Genomic DNA, 26695 nt, shown 5'->3' with positions numbered 1-26695 from the left:
TCATGTGATGAAGGTGCTGGAGAGGCTGGTCTTGGCCCACCTCAGGCCGCTGGTGAAATCTTCTCTGGACCCTCTGCGTACCAGCCTCGTGTGGGAGTGGACGATGCCATCATCAAAAAAATGTCCCCTTGGGGATTAATAAAGTAACTACCTAACCTAACCCATAAATCATATTTCTGTTCAAAACAAATATTCTCCATGCATCTAAAAGGACAATTCAGAAACTGTACTTCAACGCCACCTTGTGGCTTTTGATTTATTTACTTCCGGTACAGACGGACGCACAACGTGAGGTTAAAGTGGAACTGTGACGCAATCACGTACAGCGATACAAACTCGTTGGTTGGAAACGTAGTGGTAGTCCAATTTTGTAAACAAGTTTCTCTTTTTTTTCATGTAGTCATTAACACAGACATTTAAATCGACAGCACGCTAAGACGCGGACAGGTCCTCTTCACCATCCGGTGAGTTTAGGCTTTCACTGACCGGACCGGCTGCCGTTGCTGTGAGTAAACGAGCATGTTAGCCAGCTAACACAGTTATCCCGGTCGGTGGCCTGCTATGGATCCGCTGAGTATAGTTTCAGAAGAAGTGGCTCTGGAGGGACTGGACGGGATAACCATCCCGACTCTTTGGATACGACTCCAAGACAGACAGCCCAGTTTCCCCCTGAAGCTCGACGACGCCACCAAAGGCCTCATCTGGAGGTCACTGACCATCAACACCGACCTCAAATTCTACGAGCTCCCGAAGGAGAGAGAAGATGTCGTGCTGGTTGATAGGTGACTCAGCTTTCTATCAGGATTTTAAGTTCACCTTTTGTACTCTGTTATTAGTCAGACCGGGTTAGAGGAGAGGAGGAGCAGTACGGGGATGGCACGCGCCCAATACCGGGTTGGTGCACGCGCCCTAACAGTGTAAACAACTTATTATTCTACTTCTTCTTCTTCTACTTCTTACTTCTTCTACTTCTACTTCTTACTTCTTCTTCTTCTACTTCTTCTACTTCTTACTTCTTCTACTTCTACTTCTTACTTCTTCTTCTTCTACTTCTACTTGTTCTACTTCTTACTTCTTCTACTTCTTCTACTTCTTCTACTTCTTCTTCTTCTACTTCTTCTTCTTCTACTTCTTACTTCTTCTACTTCTTCTACTTCTTCTTCTTCTACTTCTTACTTCTTCTACTTCTTCTACTTCTTCTACTTCTACTTCTTCTACTTCTTACTTCTTCTACTTCTACTTCTTACTTCTTCTACTTCTACTTCTTCTACTTCTTACTTCTTCTTCTTCTACTTCTTACTTCTTCTACTTCTACTTCTTACTTCTTCTTCTTCTACTTCTTCTACTTCTACTTCTTCTACTTTTTTCTTCTTCTACTTCTACTTCTTTTGTTTTATTGGCGGATCGCAAACCAGCTTTCAAGGTTCAGTGTAAACATTTTTAGTGGGGCTACTTCCTTTTTTTTTTACTGCTTACACTTCAATTAATGAGGCCCACCTGGTTGAAACTTATGTGAACTAATATTAGAAAGCTGCAATAATCCATCCCTTCATGAAGTTCATAATGTTATTTTTTTTTTTTTAATAAAGCCAGATTGTTGTCACTTTGGAGGCTGTAGTATCTTGTGCTGCTCTTTAGGGCTCCCTGCATCTCCATTAAACCGCTATATTTTCTCCATAAGACAAACAGTGAAAAGGCCAATTTAAATTTATCATTGCCCAAGCCGACTCCTTTGAATGTTTTGTTTTATCAACAGCCTAAAACGCAAACATAGGCAGTTTATAGTCATGTACGGCAAAGAAAAGCATTAAATACTTCAATTGCAAACACTGGAAACGGCTTATCTTTTGGTCCACCTTCATTTGTCGCGAGATGTCGTTGGGTTGTGATGGAGTGGTCATTTAAAAACAACAACATTTAGCTCTACTCTATTTGGTAAATGTTTATGGACCCTTTCTGTGGACATACTCAAGCAAGTTCCTTCTTCTGTGTTCCAAAAAGCTCTGAAGTCAATACTTACAAGCAGTACTATTCAAATACTTAAGTTTGCAAAGTGGCAGTGAGGTAACAGGAAACGTCTTCAGGAGCCTTCCTCTTCATTAAAAGTGAAATTTAATAAATGGTACCGAACCATCTTACTTTGTGTCACATTTTGTAGGTTCTACATGTCTCTTCTTGGACGCCCTGTCCTCAGACTTTGTGTTGTTTGTGTGTTTCAGGTATAAGAATGTCGATCCAGATACAGGCATTGAAATGGTGGAGAATCTTTCAGAAAATACACAGAAAGAAATCTATCCCATCCATATTATTCTAGAAAACAAGGATGGGATTCAGGGCTCGTGCGTCCTGTTCAAAGAGAGGAGAGACGTCACAAAGCATGTCCGCTCCAAGAGCCTCACCCCGTTGGTCAGCTTGGAGGAGGCTTTAGAAAGGTTTGTAGAGATTGTTTAATAGTGGATTTATTCAACAAACTGTTTGTCAAACATGCACAAACAAACAGTGTTTATACAGCAGTGATTTAAGCATCATCCATATAAAAGTTTTTTTTTATATGTAGTTATTTATGTTATTATAGATCAGATTTATAGTAAGAAATGTTAAATATCATAATTCACTGAAGATCTAAACTGCTGTGTTTAAAGAAGTTGTTCATGAGCGTCGTCTCAGTTTGATGCCTTGCTGTGTTTCTAATGCTTTGCATTGATCTTCTCTTTGTAACCGGCACCTTCTCAGATACGGGCGAAAACTTGTTGTCGTAGCGTCTCAGACTGTGCGTTTCCGGGCTCTGATTGGTATTGAGAGCGATCCCGACTTAAAACTCAACGATGACTCTTACTGTGCGCTGGAACGAGTGGGCCGAGCCCGGTGGCAAGGAGAGCTCCAACGGGATCTGCACGGATGCTGGTTCAAGTGAGAAACGCTCACACGATGTGATGTCCTGTGTTTACTCTGTGTTACAAGCTGGTGTTCAGGAGCTCGGAGACTGACGGGCCGTGTTGTGTTTGAGCAGGATCGACGCTCGAAAGTTCCACTACTTGAGGAAGTCTCTTGTCAGACATCAGCTGGTCACCATGCAGTCTTATGTCTCACGGCCGATATCTGGACGATGCGGGCAACAGCAGTACTCCATTCTTCTGCTGCTCAAACGCTTCCATGTAAACAGGTGTGTAGATTCAGTATTTTCTCCTCTTTGTTAGCACTGTTTACTGTTGTTGTTGTTTAATGTGCACATGTTGTCAAAGGAGAAAGGATATTATAACCAAATTAGCTTTTACTGTAATTATTTGTTAGTGTCTAGTCCAGAGCTCAGTATCAAACCTGAATTCTTTTGTGGTACTGATTGAACCGTGTCCATAGGATCGACCATCAAATACTGTTCAATGATAATTCTGGTTGACTTCAACCTGACACGCAGCATCTCCGATACTGTGGCTCTATTGGTCTTCTAACTTTGCACTCTCCACATTCAGTTGCACAAAACAGTGCACATCGGGGAGAGAAGCTCGAGCTCTGCAGCTTTCCAACAAAAAATTATTGTTACATTATTCATTTTAAATCTTTATTTTGGAGTCCGACAGAAACATTTGCTGCCTGGAACGGCCATTTGGGCCATTTTTCTCACTCTATGTCTGTTCTGCTAATGACTATTTGTATTTGCTTCTCAATCTTCCACTTTTTTTTCCTTTTTTTTTAATTTTTTTTTTAAAGAAAACCAGCATATCGTCACACTTTAGCAGCTTTAACCGCTCTGTGTTTAATGTGTTTGAATAATAAAAAAACCAAACACTTCCAGAATTGATCATCAAGCCATTTGATGAATTGACTATTTGTCTCCGTTCTAGATCAGGTAGTTCAAGTCAAATCATTTTTGTTATTATAACACCACAAGGGATTTTGCTCTCGGTTCATCTTACAACATCCTTTATCATTAGGACTTGAAACTGTAGGCTTTCTCCCTGCCTCCCTCCCTCCCTCCCTCCCTCACTCACTCACTCACTCCCTCACTCACGCCGTCTCTGTCCCGGACTCTTTCAGGAGGACTAAACACGACATACTGATGGAGTGTGTGTCCAACTTTCTCCAGCACGCACCGAATCAGTTTGCAACTGTGCTCATGGTCAAAGAATACCTCGTGAGTATCTCTGTGTTCAATTCCATTCACTTTTATTGCTACAGTGCCAAATCACAGCATATTTCATCTTAGCACTTTACACAGTGAGTTTCAGATGTTAAAATATGATGGAGAGAAAGCAAACAGTTTGCACATAAACAACAGTGAGAAGGAAACTCTCGCTAAACGGGAAGAAACAGTCGACGGGGAAAAACCAAAACAGCACTCAGAAGCAATAAACAGTTGTGCGCTCAGCTTCCTGTTTGTGTCTTTTTTTTCCCTTGCAGGAAGTGAATGACAACACTTTCAAGCGTATATGTAGATACATGCGAGCTGCCAGGTTGATCGAGTACTGCCAGTACCCTCTGGAGGATCTGGATCCCGGCGCTGGACCCTGCACCAACAAAAATGGTAAAACACCTGCACATACAAGCATTATAAAAAAATTAGCTCATCTCATCAATCTGTGATATCAGATTTCAAGCACAAGTACAGTTGGAATCAGAACTGAACCACTTATGACAGTCCAATTATTTATTGATATGATATTGATATTTGTGACATTTTTGGTAAATAGTGTCATATTTGACAGCCCACTTTATTTTACTGAGTTGGTGTGTCTGTTCTGTTATTCCCTGAAAAAAAATTGGATGTATTGAATTCAGCATTAACAACTCATCTTAAAATCATAAGTTAAGTTTCTGACTGATTATTTAAACGTGCATGATTATGAGATTATTAGCAGTTTCTTATAATGATAATATTTAGAATATATTGATTGCATCCTCAAAACACAAGTGGTAATTACTAAAACATCTTCCCAACAGTTCTTTAAATGACTGATTTCTCTGGCCTTTGTTTTCTTTGTTAATTATTTAGATGTTAAAATGAGAGAACATTGTTCAAAGTTAGCAAAGTCTAAGGTGACATCTTCAAACTAAAGAAGTCTGAAGCCCAAATATATTCAGTTTACCTACATTTAAAAAAACAAAGAAACAATAGTTTCTTGAGAAACTATTTATGTGTAATTAATTACCAAGATTTGGTTTTGGTTTGTTCGTTTTATGGGGAAGAATTTTTGCCTTAAAAAAACATCCCCTACATACCATAATTAAATCAGAAACAGCTCCAAAATGACCAACCGTGAGCTCTATGAATAAGAGATACTTGGGAGATTTTTACATAATACAATAAGTCTTCTTGTCTCCATCACTTCACCAGAGTGAGATTTCTAAAACAAAACTACACAGAGGAAACACTTCTCCTCCACCTCAACAAAATATTGAGTCAGAAAGTGAACAAATCCTGTAGAGCAATGATTCAGTCAACTCTAAAGCTAATTGCTCTAAAAAAAATTATAGACTTCATCTCTGCCAAAGTTTGAACGAGGCTGCGTCTCTTTAGACTTTTCCATTTTTGCCTTTTGAAGAGTGTGCTACACGTGGCATCTTTCTCAAAATGACAACTCTCCAGAGTGATGGAGTTCTTTCTTTTTTTAATCACCTCCTTTACTGGTCTGCAAAATGAGGCTTTGGACCAACCCAATGGCCACTAAGGTTGAGGGGCTGTGAGATGGTTAAACGAACAGGAAATAAGAAACAACAGTTGGAGAAGAAACTATTTCTTAAGGGCAAATTGAAAATGGCTTGTGGATATAATTGATGCTGACTGTGACAAAGGGCTCTGTTTTATTGGTGTCGTCTATAATAAGATATGCTGAGAACAGTTGATAAAGTCACTTGTTGTTGGAATTTTTGCTGTATATATTTTTATGCGTAAACGTGTGCACAGCGTTTTTTGACTTGTGTTCCAGGACGTAAGGTGATGGTGCGCTGTGTGAAACTGGTAAAGCCGTACACAAAGAAGGGCGTTGTTGATGATGATGACGATGACGACGAAGACGAAGAAGACGACACCGGAGCAAGAAGAGGAGGTCTCCCTGAAGAGGGACGAATCATAGAGAAGGACATCCTGTCGCAGGCCTACCACATGAGTATGTTTGTTCACCTCCTTCAAACTGATGAAGACAATTGTCGGTGGGAATTTGTCTCAATCAACAAGTAGAAACAAGCAAATTAGTCCAAAAACATTTAGACTGGGACACTTTTCATGTTGTTTTTCTGCTTTGTGCTGCAGGACTTAATGCAATGTTACATTGCATTAAGTCCTGACTTTGAACTTTAAGGATGTTTGAGGGGATTCATATCCGTGTCGAACGAACAGTGAAGGACCTGTATCCCTTTCTTTAAGCTCCTCCGATGTAGCTAATTACATAACTGAAATGGCAGTTTTAATGTACATGTTGGTTTCATGTCCCAATCAGTACATCAGTCAAGATTTTACCAATGAATATTTCCAAAACCCAAAAGTTTTTGTTCCACCGTCTTAGCAATGAAACGAGACAACAGAGATTGCTTGTCCTCCTTAAAATTCTTGCTTTTAACTTCACTTCTGTTCATAAATATCATTCGGGCATTGTGACCTTTTCCATGACCGTCCTGTCAGGCATCAATAACACTGTGATAGAGTGTGAAAGACAAGAAGCCACCACTTTAGATGAAGCCAATAACATTGCATATTCTTTTTATGAAAGGTCCCTTATACAGAAGGACGGTGACCTGGGCTACATTTCTGTATTTCTGAACCTTTGAAAAATAATTGTCATCGCCCAGCAAGCTATGGCTCACGCTGTAATCATCTAGACGGTTGACTGTTGCATCATTAATTGTGGCCTTTTTCTCGTCATGCAGTATTATCCTCCGGTTCCAAGGGAGTCCCCCAGAGGGGCATCTCGTTTAGAATGAACGTCGGTAAACTGGAATCCCGTATGATCTGCCGACGGCTGGAGCAGGACGGTATCATTAAAGTAAGAAAATCATTCTTTTGCCACTGAGAATGCAATGAAATCTAAACCAGTGAAATCTATAAGAATGTCTTGCGTGCAGGCAGAGTGATTATGTGCACACTCAATTGAAAGGTATGTTTGTTTCCCCGCCCCCACATGAGAGGTCAACCACCACAAACAAAATCCTCTGTCTTTCACACACTGGGATGCAGCCCAGATCTGTCGGCAGCCTGATCAAAGTTTCTTCAATGTCAGGATTGTGGATTTGTCTGAGTAGAAAATGGTGTTTGTTTTGTTTGTAACACAGAATGACCAGAAGTCATGTCCTTTAATAAATACTGCTTTAAGGAAAACCTTTGACGTTTCTAGACATAGTAGACACATGACGTTATGAATGATAACTTGGGTCAGTCACTCAGTCAGTTGATTATCATGAAATTTTGTACACTCTTAGTATTCATGCATTTTATGAGCCCCTCATGTTGCCTTTATTGCCACCAACAGGTCTTAATTGTCCTTTATTCTATGAAATACCTCAATATCTGCTTGATGGACTAACACAACATTTCCTATAGACATTCATGGCGCTACAGTATGAATGCTTGTTGCCCCGGTGACCTCCTGACTTTTCCTCTGGCACCACCATCAGGTTTATATGGTTTTGAGTGAAAGGCCTCAACAAGTATTTGATGGATTGTCAGGAAACTTTCAAAACATTCCTGTTCTGCCATAATCTGGTCACAATGTCATTTTGTCCTGTAATTAGGTTTTCAACCGAATACCTGCAAAATGAATGACATTCCCATCAGCCTTAACTGTAGTGTATATTTACTAATTAGTAAATATTAGCATGATAACATGCAAAATCAAGATGTTGAACGTGGTAAACATTATATCTGCTAAACGTCAGCTTGTTAGCTTGCTGGTATTAGCACTGAGCTAGTGTAGCCTCACAGAGGCGCCAGCTTGACCGCAGAATATGAATCTGATTCATACTTTGTTAAAGAGTTGTTGATTTACCCCGAGGCGGAAATTTGAGGTTTTATTGTATTCTGCTGTTTTGTTAATGCACACCGTAATTATATTTGCTCCTCCATAGATGGAATTGAGGTAATTAATGCATTTTGATTTTATGTGTGATGTCTTTCACCCTGCAGGGTTTCATGGAGGATGAGGGTCGGCAGAGGACTACAAAATTTATCAGCCACAGGTTTGTATCTTTAACTGACTACAATTTCAAGATCCTTACCTTAGCACGGCATCATATCAAATCCTGTTGTACCAAATATTGTTCTGCTCTTGGCAGGTGTACAGGTGGAAGTGATCAACTCCAGATGTTTGTCAAAGAGCAGGAACGGATGAAGCACCTCAGCTCTTCTGCACCAATAACATCGAATACTGAACTGACCTCCCCTAAAACACTGCCGACCTCAAAGTCGACTGCAAAGGAAAAAAACAAAACTCCTGCAGCCAAGAAGAATAAGAAAGCAGGTGGAGGAGGGAGCAAAGATGCAGAGGAGGAAGGGCAGATTTGTGATGAAGAAAACGAGGATGAAGAGTCAAACGGCAAGGGAGGTAAAGCGAGAGGAAAGTCGGGAGCAAGAAGGAAGTCGGCCGGGGAACAAGGCAGCGTGACAGAAAAGGACACACCAGCTGACACTCCCATTGTACAACCTCCATCATCTGAATGTGAGTACTCTTACACCTTCAACGAGTTCAGAACTCTGCAAAACAAAACACATCATAAGCTTTGACATGTGATCAAGTTTTAGCTCCATGTTGCCTCACCTCAACTTTCTGTCCTCTCTCAGGTGAAACCACGGCCTGTGGTGAATCCGTAACCAGTATGACACCTGACTCAGAGCCCATTCCTGCCCCAGGTAATTCCCAGAAATGGTGTTGAACAACTCCACTTAAGTAGCAGTCCAACGCTGAAGGAAACGGAAGGTTTTCAATTTGTTTTTTGACAGAATTTTTGTTTAATTTAAATGCAGTGTTATCAGTTATTAAGACAATATGGTGAGCTTGCTAGCAAACGGTTGCCTGTTTACACATCCAGCTCCACATAGTACTCACTGGAAGTCATGTTTCTGTCCATGTGATGAATGGAAGTCCATTATTTCCTCTCCTTTAGCTCTGATTTGCTAACTGCTAAAATCCTCACCATGTTTACTGGCTTGTTGCAAACTGTTTCTGCCTTCCTGTTTGGTGCTAGGCAGGTAGTGTACCATAGGTTTGTAGAACTTTTGACCTAAATATGGTTTAAACCTGCCATTGCCCAAAACTAGGCAGATTAGAGCATTGAGATGAAACCAAAACAGTAAAGTTGTGGGCCATAAAATAGAAGTGTAAAGTCACTATAAAGCTGTGAAGAGCTGAGAGGATCCTCTGAGTCAGGTTCACCACTGTGGGCTTTCACATTACATATTAATTTGATCTGTTGTCATTATAAAAACATTTATCATACTAGCTTTAACAAGCATGTTAAAATATATTATCAACATATCTTATTGTGAGCATAAACAACTATAATTATAGTTAATCTTTTGGTGGATTTGTGTTTGTTTTGAGCTCAGAAATGAGCTTGTAATGGCAGTTATTAAAATGAAAAATCAAATCACCCACTATAAATACATAAAGGAGTCATCTGCTGCTTCTCTTTGATGATCTCTTGTGCTTTTTGAGACTGTTGTTGTTGGAAAAACAGGTTGATTTGCTGCTTCTTGTTTGGTTTGGGCAACATGATTTGGCTGCTCGCTGGACCGTAATTTAATAAATTATTGAATCATCTCTTCATCTGATCAGATCACATCAGAATATGTGATATTCTGGCTCCCAGTTGAATATTACAAATGCAGTTCGTGCCAAAATGTTATCTGCTATTAATGCAGTGGAATAAGCATTTTTTTTTTTTATAGTGTCGTGATTTTATATAAACGGGTGATAATGTTTATTTATCACTAATATTAATACGAATTTTTTATCATTTGTACGTGAAACTCAGACTGACTCACAAACTGATAAATCAAAATTAGAGCTCATTTATAGCCAATAAAAAGGTTGTAGTTTGTCTCTCATGAATAATTTATGTAGCATTGTTTGATAATGTGATTAGTTTTAGAATTATTTTCTTTTCTGTGACATGATGCAGTAAATTCTATTTGTTCTGCTTTCATATTTAACTTTGATTTCCTCTCCTATCAGAGCCAGCTCCAGCTGAGGAGGAAACACAATCCAACTCACCTCCGGCAGCTGCTTCGCCTCAGACGGAGTCTCTGAATGAAGATGATAACCCAGCATGCAGCAACAATGTGGTAGTTTGCCAGCCAGAGGTGGGACTGATGGCTTCACATCAGACTAGAATACGTAGAAGCCAATCTGTTTGAAAGAGTGCTGAAAGTAACATCTCAATCCTCCTTCAGGTCGAGGTGCGTAGAAAATCTAAAAAAAGCACCAGGAGGTCTCATGAGACGTACCGCCTGCTGAGGAGGAAGAACCTGATCGTCGAGGCCGTCTGCAACTTTAAAATCATCGAGGGTTTTTTCCCGTCAGTCTGTCTTTGAAACTCATCAGTTCATTTTATCGCGCAGTAGGAGAGGAAACAAAAATCTCAACATGCTGTGTTTTTATAGGCTGCAGAAGATCATCAATGACGACGAGAAGCAGGATGGGGTCGTTTCAAAGTGTTGCAGGAAGACCATTTTCCGTATCGTCAACTGTCTGTCCAGGGAAGGCTTGCTTAAGATGTACTCGACCACTGTCATACAGGATGGGATCACCAAGAAGGTGCGTGCACACACCGAACATTGACTCCATCACCACACTTCATAACTGTACAGAGGGAAGAGGGGAAAGAGCTGAATTATCTCTGATATCAGTTGCTGCCCTGTCATGGAGAATATTTATGCAACAAATGCTCAAATGACTGCTTGTAGTGCTAAACCTTTCTATTTTTAAGAAGACATTACTTGGCTTGTATAGTGTGAGGTGTAGTAAGGACTTTTTTATGTTTATCCCCACTTGTTCACTCACTTATGGACTCATTTAAACACGGACATGCTCAGTTTTCTTTCTCTGTGTCTTGTGTCTGTCTGACGGCGCAGCTCGAGATGATTGTTCATCCATCCATTAAGCCCACCGATGACATCGTCAACCAGCTTATTGAGCAGGTCCGCTTCAAAATCTCCAGCTCGTACTCGGCTATACGGTGAGCACAAACCCAAATACTTCATAAGAGGTCGTGGAAAAATATTAAATGTTTGAGCGGGACGTGGCTTTGTTCACATTTCATGACTTAATCCTCAATAACAATATTTTAGTGAGATTTTAATTTGACTCTTTGTCTCTCTGTTGACCGAGGTCTGACATAGAACATGGACATGTCTTAACTCTTGTGTCTTTACTGAACCTGTGCTCTTCTGTCTTTTGTCTCCCGTCACTTTCATCTTCCTCCTCTCAGTCAGCAACACGCTGATGAGAAAGCCAGAGAACTGGAAAGAGAGTCTGAGATGTCTACTTGTAAAAAACAAAAGAGCACAGCGGACAGAAGGAGAGCGATCATCAAAGATGACTTCAAGCCCACAACAGGTTCTCTTTTGATCATAAACTATAGAATACAAAGAGGAAATATTGTGTTTGTTATGAGGTCAGAGTCAGTATTCAGTGACGGATGCACAGCCTTGTCGAATCTTTGGCATAAACAACAAGCAACTGCACTGAATAAATGTATTTAAGAAATTAGGATAGTTATACAATCATCATTAATCTCAATACATAAAGACCAGGAGAGAAAACGTATTTATTCACAGAGCCTAAAACTCTGGCTAACGGAGGTGCAGAGTCATTACTGCTGGTTGTAATGATAAAGTGTGTTAAATACAGTTTGATATTCTCTTTCACCCCTGAAGCAAGTGTGTTTGTCAGACAGTACTAGTCGTCTCTAAATGTTTCTTGTCCGTACTTTGTCTTCTTACTTCTCTCTGTTTTTTTGCAGTTCGAGGATTGAGTAAGACTTTAGGGTACCAACCAAAGATGCATCGTATGCGCGTCATTCATAACTTCCTCTGGTACCTCATCTACGGGCACCCGCTCCGACACAACTCCACCGACTCGACCAGTCAAACACCAACCGATGTGAACAGCTCTAATCCTGATGCCAAACACGCAGACAGCCACAAACAACCGGATCTGACAGGGAAAATGCAATCGCAGTCGTCTGACCAGGCCGGCACCACCGACTCTGCGGACCAACCAACTGCAGATACCAGTCAATATAACTTGGAAACGACAGCGGGTGATGAAGGTGAGGAGCTGAATGATGTATAAACACCCGATTCCTCTCATTCTGACCTGAAAGGGGAGAGAGCCTCATGTCTTTTGTTTCTGGCAAAACAAGTGTGCGATTTCTGCATGTTGTTACTTCTCACTGCATCTTGGGACAGAATTGCTCTTTCAGGAAAGGACTCAAACTTTTCCAACTGATGACCTAAGTTTTCTGAAATGTCCTGTCTGTTATAGTGTTTGCTGATGAAGACTCGTGGAAGAGATTCATCCCTCCTGTCCGTGTACACAAGGACTACAGCAGTGGCTGGGCGATGGTGGGCGACCTGCTCCTCTGCCTGCCTCTCTCCCTCTACGTTCAGGTCATACAGGTCAATTATCAGGTGAGCGGCAAGTTTTTTGTTTTTAAAATGATGTTTTGCAGCCCATCCCACCTACCATGTGTGTTATTTTCTTTTACGGTAATATGATCCTCAGGTTTCATTCAAGCATCAACAACTGCAGCTTAAAAATACAGCCAACGCAGAAGTGTCTTAAAGTGCAATACCACTGAGGGCCACTAGGTAGCCTGGTGTTACCTGCTGACCCAAATCCACTACGTGAACATATTAGTGTGGGTACGCTCCACAGGGAATCATTTCCATTCATTAGATCCTTCTCCGAATAACCCCTGGCTTCAATAGACTCCCATTCAAAGGGTGTCAACTTCTTTGATGAAATACAGTCAAGTCATTTAAACCTAACCGTGATTACAGTCCACTCCTTCTGATCACTGTTCTGGTGGTCATTTTGAAAATAAGTATTTAGATATGAGGCCTCAAAGAGAGGTATGTCAAGTTGTTTGAGTGAAGCAGATTGGAGGCGTCGTTCACCAATGAGCTCGGGTCGCACGCTCGTTGTTTTCATTCATTTGTAATATTATAACTGCTACTTTGTTGTTATTTGTCCGTGGAGCAGGCAATACATTTTCCACTGACATTTTGCTGTTTGTGACCTTGTTTTTGTCCGTTCACTTTAATTACGGCTTGTTCTTATTGTACAACTTTCATAATAGTTTCTAATTTAAATGCACTTCATATGCATTTTTTAGCATCAGTGTACCTTACCAGTTAGCTAACATACACAACGATACTGTACATGCAGCAGTTAGGTTTCAAGTGTCCTCCCCTGCTCACCCTCGCTTCCCTGACTCCAACGACAAACCATGGCGTTCACCACAAAGCCGTCCTCTAGGCTTCAGTTTAGCTCCAATACAAAGTAATAGGAGACGACATTGCTTGCTATGTCCACCTTTATGTACACTCTATGGTTTAATCTGTGACAGCATCCTTGTGTCAAATATACTGCAGTAATTATATATAAACTCTTTGGAGTTGACATGTTCTTCTGCTTTATTGATCATAAAATGTCAAAAGTGTAGATGAGAAATTTGGTACATTTATGAGCTTGATTGCGCAACTTGCAGTGCATGAGGAAAGACGAGGCACATACAGGACATAACACATCTGGTTGAACAACAGGTGGACGGACTGGAGGAATATCTGGACGACCCTGTGAAGCAACACTATCTCGTCAGAGGTCTGCCGGCAAGAATGAGGAGACAGCTGCTTTATAAACGGTGACTTTTTTCTCTCTTGCTCTCTCTGTGACACGTCATGACTGTAATTTAGTAATAGAGTGTTTATGAGTTTTATTTACTTATTTATTTTTTATAGGAAATACATCTTTGTGTTTCACGAGAACCTGCAGAAGTTGGTCTACATGGGTCTGTTGCAGTTTGGTCCCATAGAGAAGTTCAAGGAGAAAGATCAGGTACAGGGCAGCATCATCAATGCAAATGCAAAGAGAAATAATACAGAGTATATCATCTGACTGCTGCTGATCCCTTCACCAATCACAGAAAATATCAAGAAAATGTTTTATTTTGTCAGGATGTTGGATTTTATATTTGTAAATGCAAAACATGCAACTGGTTTTAGCAGGGTTTTAGTTATTATTGTGCAAAAAAAGAGCACAATAAATACAAACATACAAGTAACATAAAGGTCAGCACAAGTGCAAGTAGAGGTGACAATAATGTTTTTGTCTTTTACTTTTATGGAACTAAAATACATCAACAATGAAACACAGTGCTGTATGAGTCTGGAAATGTGGGGCTTTTTCAGTTTTTTTTGTCTTTTATTTCACAGAACTGAGGACATAATCTATTGAAATAATCTCTCCCATAGAACAAATATAATTAATTATGAATTTATGTATGTCAGAGAATGAGGAGTTGAAGACAAATGATGACAGAGATTTTGCCAATTATTAAGTTCCTCACAGCAAAAAATAAATAAAAATAGGGTTTTATCTTATTTTCACAAAAAACCTAGGTGCTGTTTATGGCTGTGAATTTAGCTACGAACAAGTTCAAATGAGTATTTACAGGATATGTTTTATGCATGAATCGTGTGTTAACTTAAAGAAGCTCAGACTTCAGGAAGACTTCTCTTCTCGAATGCCTTGTTTTCTCTCTCTACACACCAAACCAGGTGTTTGTGTATCTGAAACGCAATGCCACCATTGTTGACACCACCTGCGCTGAGCCTCACTACTGGCTGGTCACAGAGTCGCCTGACAAACCATTCGAGAAGCGGCAGTACACATTCAACACTGCTGAGGACGTGGAAAACTACTGGTTTGACCTGATGTGTGTCTGCCTCAATACACCACTGGGTGAGTGCGTACACACCCATTAGAGCCCTCGCATGCACAATCACCGAGCTGGCAATAATATCCAAGTCATAGTTTTCGCTATTTAAGGATGTGCCTGTATCTCTTTGTTTTCCTGTTTTGTAGGTATAATTCGTAATAAGAGGAATGACACGGAGGACGAGACCGATCCTCCCTTTGTGCGCGACCGCAACGTGTTCGCAGGATTAGCGTACTTGCTGAAGTAGGTGGAGGATGATTTATCGCTCAGCTACAGGGAAAAAAATAGGCTAAAGTGCGAGTGTTTACTTTTCATGCAATGGGCCACATGGAGACAAAACACTGACATAAAGGCCCATAAAAGTAGTCAATTGTGCAAATTGTCTTTATTGTAAATAAAGCAAATATTTAAAAAGTCTAACAGGGATTTACCAATTGAGGGCGAAAGGGCAGTTGTCATCAACGTTTATAAGTGTTGAGCTGTGCATGGCTCGCAGGCCTTAGGTTGGGCACCCCTATGCAACAGGTTTTTACTTTACTTTGCAAGTTCTTCTGCTTCTCTCTCTCATGTTCTATGAGATAATCAATAATCAAGAAGCTGACTGTTCAAACAAACTTTGGACAAAACCCAAGTTAGAGCAGTACAGCTACAGTTCATCATCAGTGTTTTAAAGTCATATTAATGAATACGTATCTTTATCTGTACACACACACACACACACACACACACACACACACACACACACACACACACACACACACACACACACACACACACACACACACACACACACACACACACACACACACACACACACACACACACACACACACACACACACACACACACACACACACACACACACAGGGGCAGCAGTGAAGAGTGTGACGACGGGTCGATACCAGGAGACGGTAAAGGAGCAGCAGGTCAAGACTGTGAATTCTTTGCGCATCTTAAACGCAACTGGTTCTGGACCAATCACCTGCTTACTGTGAAAAGGGTCAGTACACAATACACAAGCTCAACACCTACATATTGATGTGGTGCACAGACAATATTTAATTTGGTGTGTTGTTTGTGTTTTTGGTATCCTGGATATGTGTATCTCTAAAGAATCCAACTGGTTCAGAGGCACCGGAGACTAAAGTCAGATTGAAGAGCCTCCTCAGTAAAAATGCTCTCAGGATTGCTCTTAAAGCTGGTGAGTTATGTAATTGTTTTCCTTTTAGCATGATGAAGTTCTCTGTGCCTTAATTTAACAACAACATTCCCTGTGACTACAGGAGGAAGCACTGCACCTCGTTATGTGACTACAAAGCGACCACTGCTGGCAGAAACTGTTGAGGTATGTTTTTTGTTTGTTTGTTTGTTTTTGCATTTTAGTTTGATTTTGATTTTTGTATCGTTACATTGCCACTTTTTTTTGTTTCCACCTAAGACTAGAGTGGTCTAATATAACAGTCCTCCCTTCATAAAAGTTATACTGTTCAGGTTTATAGGTGTTGATTGGACTTAACTGTATCTTGTCTGGTATAATTTGAGCTGTAGTTCATTACACAGAGTGGTATCCCTGTTATTTAGTCAAACCTCATTTCTATATATCCTACAGGCCTAGGTTGCTGTGGGACATCCCATGATGCACTGAGCACCTCTCTTCCACTCTCTTTTTTTGCTCTCCACACATTTCTTTACCACTGATGTTTCTATGCGGTTGTCTCTCTCTGTAACTTTCCTTATTCTATTCACTCTCTGAACACTCTGGTCGATGTACTCTTTGTAAGTGTACAGCGTATTGGGACCGTGTCGCTCGGTGATTCTGCACCTTAAAGGAATTGATTGATATAAATGTAGTGGGCCAAAGAATAGAAGCACCCGTCTGTATAATGCAATGCAGTCCAACAGCACCACAAACCATATCCTTTGAAATGAGCGTACAGTCGAATCAACGCAGAACATGAAATTATAAACTTCATGAAGGGAGGATTTATTGCAGGGATGTTGGATTTAGCTTTATTATTATTATTTAATTAACTCAGTTTTACTATTTTTACTTGTGATATAGTGGTTTGTTAGAAAAACACTTCCTTAAATCCAGGTTGTATGAAGTCCTGTGGGCTCCAGAAAGTGTGTTTTTTGGAAACATGTCCAACATTATAATAACCTGACAAAGAGGAGTGAGTACTTTTTCAAAATTCTTCGTGTACATTTTAACAACAGAGTCAATTACCTGCTCACTTTAAATCCCTTTTTAGCTTTAATATTACATCTGTCTGTTTTGATGAGTGCCATTCACTGTTGAGCCCAGCTGATTGTCCTGAGAAGTGTCTCGCATGCTTCGTCTCAGTTGTATCAGTAACGAAGATTGGCACACACACACACACACACACACACACACACACACACACACACACACACACACACACACACACACACACACACACTGATGTATGTTTTGTGTCTTTGTCACAAGATGGGTTTCGAACCTGCTTCCAGAAACCAGCAGACGGTCGGAGGAAAGAGACAGAAGAGGAAGAGGTTAAAAAAGGATACTGCCAAGGCCCCACGCAAGAAGAAAAAAGGTAGAACATGGGAATGCGTGTCTGATGGACGAGAGACGGAAACTTGAGACTGATTGTGTTTGTTGTTTTGCTTTAAAGAGCCCAAGAAACGCACTCCTGCTCACGACGAGACGGACCACCAGGCTTTGAAAATGATGACCAGACAGAGAGTCTACTGGTCTGTACAGGAGGACTCGCTGATGATGCTCTGCTGTGTGGCCTCACACCTGCTCAACAGCAAGGTACACACACACACACACACACACACACACACACACACACACACACACACACACACACACACACACACACACACACACACACACACACACACACACACACACACACACACACACACACACACACACACACACACACACACACACATTTCATGAAAGTAAATTACAACAAAAATGCGTGCTCTGTCTTTGTTTCGTCTTTTCCTTCATTCACACTTGATTCGTACTTCTTTGGATCAAAACACTTGGTGCATTATTTCATGTGTTGCAGTTAAAAAGAGCGTTCGTGCCTCACTGTGTGGTCAGAGATCTGCTGCACACAGAGTTTGAGATATCGGTGGATAAAACGTCCGTCGCCGTCGGACGTCGCTCGAGATACATCCTCAAAAATCCTCAGACTCTTCTGAACTACAGGTCGGTGCAGGTAAAATAATAATAATGTGTTTTCAAACACGGTCCCTCATGTGGTTTCACTCATCAAGTGTTCACTGCAGGATTTGTCTGGCTGAGGTGTACCAGGACAAACCTCTGTACAAACTGTTGGAGGAGAAGAAACCTGCTGATCCCGATAAACCTGAGGTCAGATTTTGTTCTTCGTGTTGGCGTAGCTCTTTTATTTTTTTAACTGTGAACTCTCTGACTTGAATATTTCTGTCTGCGCTGTTATAGGATTGTGCCAAAGCGTTCTCCGAGTACATCCGGCTGCTCAGACAGAAGTTCAGCACTGTCCTGATGGCTGGTGATTTGATCATGCCTGACAACAAACAGCAGCTCTTCTCACGGTAGGAGGAGGAGGAGGAGGAGGAGGAGGATGTTTAATGTGCTGACTTAAGACAAGCAGCTGAGTGTGAAGTAATACTTTATGCGTTTTACAGGTTTAAAGTTTCTGCTATAGTGGATGGAAGACAGGTGTCATGCAAAGATACTCTCACCTGGTAAGGAGTCAGTTCGGTCTCTAGATTTTGTAACATTTAATTCTTATAGTGATATTAATGTTTGTTTGTGTGTCTCCACTGCAGCACAGATGACATTCATGCAATAGTGTTACACAACTTGATCCAGAGCACTCTGGCCATGACCAACAGTCAGATGAAGTCTTCCAGATCCTTTCAGGTACAGCCATCTTTAGTCTGGTTCCTCTTCTCCTCTTTATTTATAGGAACAGAATCTCATTAAGTGCTTCAGTGCAAAAGTTAGAGCTTGAAATAGAGCCTTAACACAGGATAAAAAAGATGGAAATAAATGTAATTTCAAGCATTCCTTTAACAGGTATGTCTTTAAATCTGTATTATTCCATATTTTTACCTGCAATTAGACACATACGTACATACATTTGACTCCTTAGACCTCCCTACACTCCAACATTTTGCCCATATGTTGGTTAAAATAGTAAAATATCAGGTTTTGTATTGAGTCACAATCTTGACTTTTAACAGATTTACGCCTTTTCTGAGTAAAATATGTATGCAAGAGTATAATTCTCAACATAGATCAGTACAAGACACTTATGGAAGATTATATGTGTACAATTTTAGTTATCTGTTCACAAAAATGTCTGCGGAAGACATCTTCTAGAGAGGCAAGCAGGAAGTAGAGTGATCTGATCTTTCAGTTGTAATCAAGATTTTTTTTTTTTTTAATTTTTTATTCAAAAGTAAAATCAACAACCAACACTTTTCAAGATTTCAGAAACCCAGCTGTAACAGGGGGATTAAACAGGTTAAAGGTTTTGATGCTTCTTGTACAGTTTTCACAGACAGACAAAAACATACACACACACATAAACACAAAAACAAACGTCTGATTATTTGTTTGTCTCAGACCTTCCACATGTACAGTAAGTACGACCAGGAGCTGCTGTGCCAAGTGTTCGTACAATGTAGGAAGAGAGGTCTGGTCAACCGCCGTCGTGTCAATCAGCCGTTCGGACCGAAGAAGAACCGATCGCTGCCCATCCTGCCCATGTCCTACCAGCTGTCCCAGTCCTACTACAGGTACGCAACCCCCGGAGGGAAGACTCCGTTCATGATTTGATGGACCGTTGGCTAAAAATAATTCAGCAGGTCTTTGACACCTTGTGTCTTCCCTGTCATGCCTGTGTACATTTCTGTCATCACAGATTCAAACTTCACTCAGATCATGATGGCATATCAATATTACACTGGGGATCTTGTGATGTGACAGAAACACAAATATAAATCCCCTAAAGTACTTTTCATGCATTATTAATCAGATTCATAGGTTTCTGTTGTCAGCAGAAACATCTGAATCCTCGCTCTGCTGCTTTCTGTTTGACGGTACAACGTTTGACCACGTCTGTCCCACTCCTTCCTGACAGGTGCTTTTCGTGGCGTTTTCCTCACTCGCTGTGCACAGATTCCTTCCGCTTCTTAAGGAATCTAATTGACAACGGGACAGCAGACGACAAGCCTTTCACCATCTTCTACCACGAAAAGGAAAACAGGACGGAGAGCGGGGAGGAGGTGCAGGAAAAACAAAGTGGAGGCAAAGAAGATGGCAGACCAGTGAATGAAGCACAGGTACAAACAGAGGTGGCAAACAGGGACTCCATAAAGGAAGCAGAAAACAACCAAAGTAAAATAGATGGAGAAGAGAAGCTGATGGAGGTGGATGTAAGCAATGAGAAAACTGAGGAGATGAGCAAATCAGAAGAAAAGAAGGACACGGAGGATTCCCTCATGCCTGAAGCTCCATCGCACACAGAGCAGACAGATGATGCTCTGCCCACCGAGGAGCCACCAGGAGTGTCGTCCAGCGCAGACGCAGCACCTCCAGCTCCGGAGGATCCTCCCAATGTGTCGGACATGCTGCAGTTCTCTCTGGACTCCCCGGGGGGAGCCTGTGCGGTGTCTCTCAGCCTGATGTCTCTGGGACTGCTGAGTGTGTACCTGTCCATACCTAAACAGATGGTGGTGGTGGACAGCAGCCTGGTGGACAACGATGTCGTGAAGGGGTGAGTCATTATTTAATCTGCTGCCTTTTGTTCTGTAGTCGAAGGGTTGTCGGTCAGCACCACAAATTCTGTTCCAAAGAGACAAAACCTTCAGACGCGCTGGTTATCAGATAAAATAATAAAATAAATGTTATAACTGAGCATTGTTTACATAGATTATAGTGGACTAATGACAACAGATTTAAGGTAAAAGGGGTTTTAACAGGCACTTAAAAGCCTCAGTTGTTGTTACTGTTGTTTAAAGTCAGCTTTATTCATTCATTAGTAGTTTGTAAGAAGTTTTTTTTTAAACCTATCTTATAAAAAAAAAAAATCATCACTAATTTCTCCAACTAAGCTCACATACAGATACCAAAAAAATAATGTTTAAAAAAACCTCTGGTCACAATTACTATCCGTTTCTTTCCAGTATGGCTTCACTGGAGGAAGACGACGATGATGATTTCGACGGTGAGGAGTGTGAAGGGAAAAAAAGGCTGCAAGTGAAGGCTCACCAAGCGTCACACACCAACTACTTGATGATGCGAGGATACTGCTCTCCTGGCATAGGTAAGGCTTTACTCTCCTTCACTGATAAATTTGTTTTCTTTAAATGCTTTTGTTTGATTTTTTTTTTTTTTCCGTTTGTTTTTAGTCAAACTGCGTAACCTGAACACCAGTGACAACATCGTAATGGAGTCGTGTGCTATAAAGTTGCAGCTGCGCAACACACCGGTTCACAATGTGTTCAGTGTGGAGAGTGAGTATCAGCGCATTCAAGACACAAATGCAGTTTGATCTGCAGAAAATAATTTCTCACTTCCTTTTTGCTGCATGTTTAGACTCCGAGTCTCTGGACTTGACTAAATGCGGTCCGTCCCTGCTGCCCTCCGTCCTCACCTACTCCATCCGTTCCTCTTCTTCGCCACGCGGTGTGGAGGACTCCAACAGGCTTCTCGTTCAGCAAAGAGGACACACTGCTGAGGACATTGAAGCGTGTGCTCAGCTCAGGGGGAGCTTAGATGAAGCTGGTGAGAATGGTTTGGATGAACGTGAGCTGCATCAGGCTCACATTGACCTGCAGGAGCCGCAGGCAGGACGCACCCGGAGCCTGCAGCGGTACATGAAGGTAAACACGTCGCGCTTGTCAATGAAGACTGTGGTAATGTCTCCCACCCTTCGGACTTCTCTGACTGTTCAGTAAGCCCTTTCCCCTTAGCAACGGTTTCTAAGTTGCTCAGCAATAAGTGTGTGTGCGTCCAACTGTTTTTAATGTGCATTTTCAACTTGAACATAAAACGACCTCAATTGAGGCAAAATATGAGTAAACTAAAAGATCATGCTTGGCTAAGGTGGAAAAGTCACCAATAAAAGCAATTTGTGCTGAAGTTCAATGGAAACAGACCGAGTACATAAATAGTACATGAAGTGAGAGAAGTGACTGAAACTACTGAACCTAAAATATTACATGAAACAAAGCTGCGTCGTGTTTTTGAACATGGTTTTGGTTCGCTTGAGTTTTGACCAGCTCTTTTTTATTCATGTGATTTTGCAGCGCCCTCTTCTGCAGCAATAGTTTAATAACACCCACTCTGCTCAAATTTTAGCAACATTTTGATTGAAACCTGTCAAATGATGACGTCTGTGTTATCCATTTCAGAGCGATAACTCTTAAATATACAATCGATATCACGCAAAATGTGAAAGCTACGTGTTTGTGCAGAAAAATGACATCTTGACCAGGTGATGATCTGTTTAGGGAGGCTGCAGCTCAGTCGGTAGAGTGGGTTGCACACTAATCAGAAGGTTGGTGGTTCGATCCCCAGCTCCTCCTGTCCACATGCCTAGGTGTCCTTGAGCAAGACACCGAACCCTAAAAATGGCTCCCGATGGTGTACCGTCGGTGTGTTGTAAGTCGCTTTGGATAAAAGCGTCAGCGAAATGAAATGTAACTTAATGTTTAGAAATAAAGGAGCAGGACAGGAGAGCTCTGGAACAGAAGTGTTATGAATAGAAATGTCAATAACAACAGAGCTGTACTATTAGCCTACACTCAGCCAATGTGTCCGTCCTCAATGGACCGTGACCCCAGAAAATTCTGTTAGTTGATGTTGCGCCCCGTGGCTTTCGGAAGTGACACTCGCTTGGTACTGAAGGTCGTAAGCTAGTTTGCCAGACATGCTAACATGAGCAGCTTACATTAGAGCAGATAAATAACGTTCCACCCTTTAAAATCTTTAAATGTTTACTGTTACTGTTAATACAGCCTCTTGTTCAGCGTTTCTACCCGAGACCACGATTTCATTCCCTTGTTTTGGATTTCTCTGGTGTGTCCGTCTGGTCGAATGTTTCCCCCTTTTTGCTTCAGGAGTTGCAGGAACAAGGCCAGGTGGTAAAGGTTGGGAGTTTGGGCGTCCGCTGGGTGCTCATGCAGCACGCTGAACCGTGGCTGCTGACTGTAAACTCCAAGCAATGGTCTCAAGCTCGCTTACCATCCGACGGACACCCTTTTCTGGAGAACAAACACAACAACCCGTTCATGCGCAAGAGACGCGGCCGAGGATTCCGTCAGGAGGCGGAGGAGCCGCCGGCAAAAAAACGCCCTGTGGACAGAGACGAGGACGGCGATGGATCGACAGGTGACCTGACAAGAGAGAAGCTGAACGAGGAAGACGAACAGCAGAAAGGGAGGACGGACGAGGGGCGGGGAGATGAACTGCTGAACTTGGAAGAGGAGGGAGGAAAGCAAACGCAGCCTGAGGAGGACGCAGGACAGGAGAAGATGGAAACCAGGACGAGACGGGATAACAAGGAGGAGCAAAAGGCCAGAGAGGGCAGTGCAGAGGATGAAAGAGATGAGCAGGCATGCTCTCCACCTGAAGGGTCAGCTGATGAGTGAGTTTCACCTGTGATGGACTGATTCTGATTATCTTAATTCTACTTTCCCTTTTTCCGGTGTGTCATCTTTCTGTTTCCTTCACCAATCTCTCGTCCACACAGCGAAAACGTGAGCTTCATCAGCCGGCCGTGGCGCATGGTTGACGGCAAGCTGAACCGGCAGGTGTGTAAGGGCATGCTGGAGGCCGTTCTCTACCACGTCATGTCCCGGCCCGGACTCACACAGCAGAAACTGGTGGAGCATTACAAAAACCTGCTGCAGCCGGTGGCGGTGCTGGACCTCGTGGAGGTAAACAGAGATTGTTTTCAGACTGGTCATTGGCCAGAAACAGAAAAAGCAGGGTCATTAATTAGGTCATCGTCTTTTCTCCTCTGTATTGTCTCTCGAAGTTTGTTTTGAACATCACGTAAAGAGAAAGAAAGCTGAAATATTGCAAATGTTTTTTTACACTTTAATCTGCATTAACTGGTTTTTGGTCACTTGGTGGCAGCAGAAACAGCAAAATCAACATTAGAGCAGCTTATAGAGTTGATATGCAAAACTTGTTAGCAGCTTCTTATTTACACATCTAGCAGATTTACAGAGAAACATTTACATTCATTTGGAGTCATTTCTTTTGCTCTGTTCTTGACCTCCACCTGCTCCTGGGAAAATATCTGCCTCATTAGCAGCTGGATGCTTCTCTTACTTTGTTTGTGTGTCATTTGTTGCTGGGCAGCTCGTGAAGAGTTTCTTTATCTGAGCTTTTTTTTTGCTGCACCATGGTACTGACGACGTTTTCTGCCAAGACAACCAAAACAACGAGCTGAAAGAGGCTAAAATGTAGAACTGAGAAGATAGTTGTAGTTCTGGATGTTTCTGTGGGTTTGTCACTATCAGAGACACCTTGCACAATTTACGGGTTGCACAGAGAAGTCAGCTGATCAAAAACAACAGATGTAAGTGAGAGACGGATCAAAACAGATTAGACAACTGTAAGTTTTATTAATGTCATTTACCCTTGAAATAAATGAATTTGACCACATACATGAAATGTAATTTAATGTTTAGGAATAAAGGAGCAGGACAGGAGAGCGCTGGAACAGAAGTGTTATGAATAGAAATGTCAATAAAAATCAAATTTGAATCAAATGGACCTTTTTCTCGCTGAAATTCTCACTTGTCTGTCTCCTCCACAGTCACTTGTAGACTTGGGCTGTGTGACCAAGAAGACTGTGGTCAGAGCTCCGAAGCCCTCCCTGTTCGCCCGCCCTGCTCAGCAGACCAGAAGTGAGACACGAGTGAATGTCGAGGATCCGGACACAGTTTTCTACGAGCCCACCATGAGCTGCTCTCTGCGACTCTGTCAGGTGCTGCCCAACGAACGACACTGGAAGTACTGGGTCCCGTGAAGGTATTCATCAGCCTCACACGGTCTGCACCGTCCTGGCTTCACCTGGCATCACGCTCGCGATACCTAAATAAGATCATTTTACAAAACATCATGTTCTCGGGTTCACTGTACAGTTTTTTTTTTTTTTTTTTCATGTTTTGATTTCAACTGTTAAGTTGGTTGGTTGTTTTTTTTGGAGGGGGGGAGGTTTAATAAAAAAATTCAAATGAAACGACATTCTTATTGTGTTGCTGCAAAGTGGAAACATTTTGTGTTAAAGTTTTGATAGAACCCGGCTAGAAGTACGAAATGGTCAAGTAGAGTTTTTAGCGTTTTTTTGTTTCCAGATTGTTCTTCTTAAAAGCAGGAAGATAGATGGATGGATGGATGGATGGATGGAAGTTAGTTAGTTAGTTAGGTAGGTAGGTAGGTAGGTAGGTAGACAGACAGACAGACAGACAGACAGACAGACATATGATAGTTAGTTAGTTAGTTAGTTAGTTAGTTTATTAATCCCCAAGATGTTCTTGAAAAACATTTAAAGACTGTTACCACAAAACATTTGTACAATGTTTTTAGAGCACATGTCCTACTCTAAAATAATGACACTCTAGGAACATTTCAAAGATGAATTGCTGCTCAAAACATTTTGAGAATTAGGACATAATGATGTGACGGTGTTATGAAAAATACTTTAGGAATGTCAACACAAAGTATTTTTCCAGAATGTTATCCTACTTTTAAGAAGAACATTCTGGAAACAAACGCTTCCAACTAAAAACATGACTAAAACACTGCATAATATTCACAGAACAATTTTAGAGCAAACAATTTGAGCTAATCGACAGTGACAGGAAGTCTTTATTTCTTTACAGTTAAACCTTTTTATTGAGCTTTTTGAACACATGAATTTACTTAGAACACGACCGATCACAACACAGCGCCTGCACTTGATACCAAACTAGGTTCGAGGTGTGAGAGGAGAGACTTTGAATTTGGAGGTTGTCAAAATGAGCAAGAAGAAAGTGATTTCATGTTCAAAATGGCAGTTTGCATGCTGGTGGTGTAACAGGCCTCAGGTGGGCGGAGATGCAGTGCTTGTGTACGGTGCTGTTATGAGCCCAGTGTGGAGCGTTTACAATCATATGCAATGCCTCAAAGTCTGAGGCCATTGTACTTGAAACACAATCGGTTACCTTCTTCAGGACGGGACCGTCCCAGATGATGAAATTCAAGTGTCCTGCGGTCTTGTTTGCTTCTTTTCACCAAAATTTTGTCATTTGATTGTGTCTCCCTGAAGACTTAAAACAACTTTACTGCATAAAACATCACCAAAGCTGATTTCTTTTTTCTTTTCTTTTTTAAACTTACTGTGTTGTTTACGTTCTTATTTGGACTCCAGTGTGCTCAGGCCCCACAAAACAACAACAAAGTGGGGACTGACTCATCGAAACATTTCTCCGTAGCGCTTCTCGGGTACCTTTAAGGTGTAACATTAGATTGGAAAAGTACGGAAGAGGAGTTGTTTCAGAACCTCGTTGTGAAAACTACCAGCACCAGTAGAGTACCATTTTACTAGTTCCCTTGTATCCTGTATGGAAACATCTGTTTATTATGATTCTTCAAGTTAAAAATTTTTTTTTAAAAAAAGCAGCTACTAGTACAAGTAGTCCAGTTTGATTTGACATTACAAGTGATGACAATGTAGGTGATGTATTTGTGTTCTACTTCAGAGATAATTAG

At 41.4% G+C, this 26695-nt stretch overlaps 1 protein-coding gene across 2 annotated transcripts; it reads left to right on the top strand.

Moving 5' to 3' along the window:
- Positions 1 to 331: 331 nt before the first annotated feature.
- On the top strand, positions 332 to 25187 carry LOC138615802 (general transcription factor 3C polypeptide 1). 2 transcript variants are annotated; one of them, XM_069689629.1, is made up of 40 exons: positions 332 to 782; positions 2220 to 2432; positions 2734 to 2910; positions 3011 to 3163; positions 4036 to 4132; positions 4399 to 4522; positions 5925 to 6104; positions 6862 to 6977; positions 8114 to 8166; positions 8263 to 8645; positions 8768 to 8836; positions 10161 to 10288; positions 10379 to 10503; positions 10589 to 10742; positions 11060 to 11163; positions 11416 to 11543; positions 11950 to 12258; positions 12474 to 12619; positions 13757 to 13854; positions 13952 to 14048; positions 14771 to 14954; positions 15078 to 15174; positions 15799 to 15931; positions 16045 to 16132; positions 16215 to 16276; positions 17402 to 17510; positions 17589 to 17731; positions 18000 to 18142; positions 18223 to 18307; positions 18398 to 18510; positions 18604 to 18663; positions 18748 to 18841; positions 19550 to 19722; positions 20067 to 20702; positions 21112 to 21251; positions 21337 to 21441; positions 21524 to 21810; positions 23050 to 23576; positions 23682 to 23868; positions 24759 to 25187. In XM_069689629.1, the coding sequence occupies exons 1-40, from the start codon at positions 562 to 564 to the stop codon at positions 24969 to 24971; spliced, it is 6654 nt and encodes a 2217-aa protein (XP_069545730.1). In that variant the 5' UTR covers positions 332 to 561; the 3' UTR covers positions 24972 to 25187. The 2 variants fall into 2 exon arrangements, with proteins under 2 accessions (XP_069545730.1, XP_069545731.1); XM_069689630.1 differs by having other exon boundaries at positions 676 to 782; positions 2315 to 2432.
- The last annotated feature ends 1508 nt before the right edge of the window (positions 25188 to 26695 follow it).

This window comes from Brachyistius frenatus, unplaced genomic scaffold (genome assembly GCF_029030835.1).
Source record: "Brachyistius frenatus isolate BFR_SWC_R1_liver_20210118 unplaced genomic scaffold, ASM2903083v1 Contig_7, whole genome shotgun sequence".
Lineage (NCBI taxonomy): Eukaryota > Metazoa > Chordata > Actinopteri > Embiotocidae > Brachyistius > Brachyistius frenatus.
This window is presented reverse-complemented; position numbering and strand designations above follow the sequence as displayed.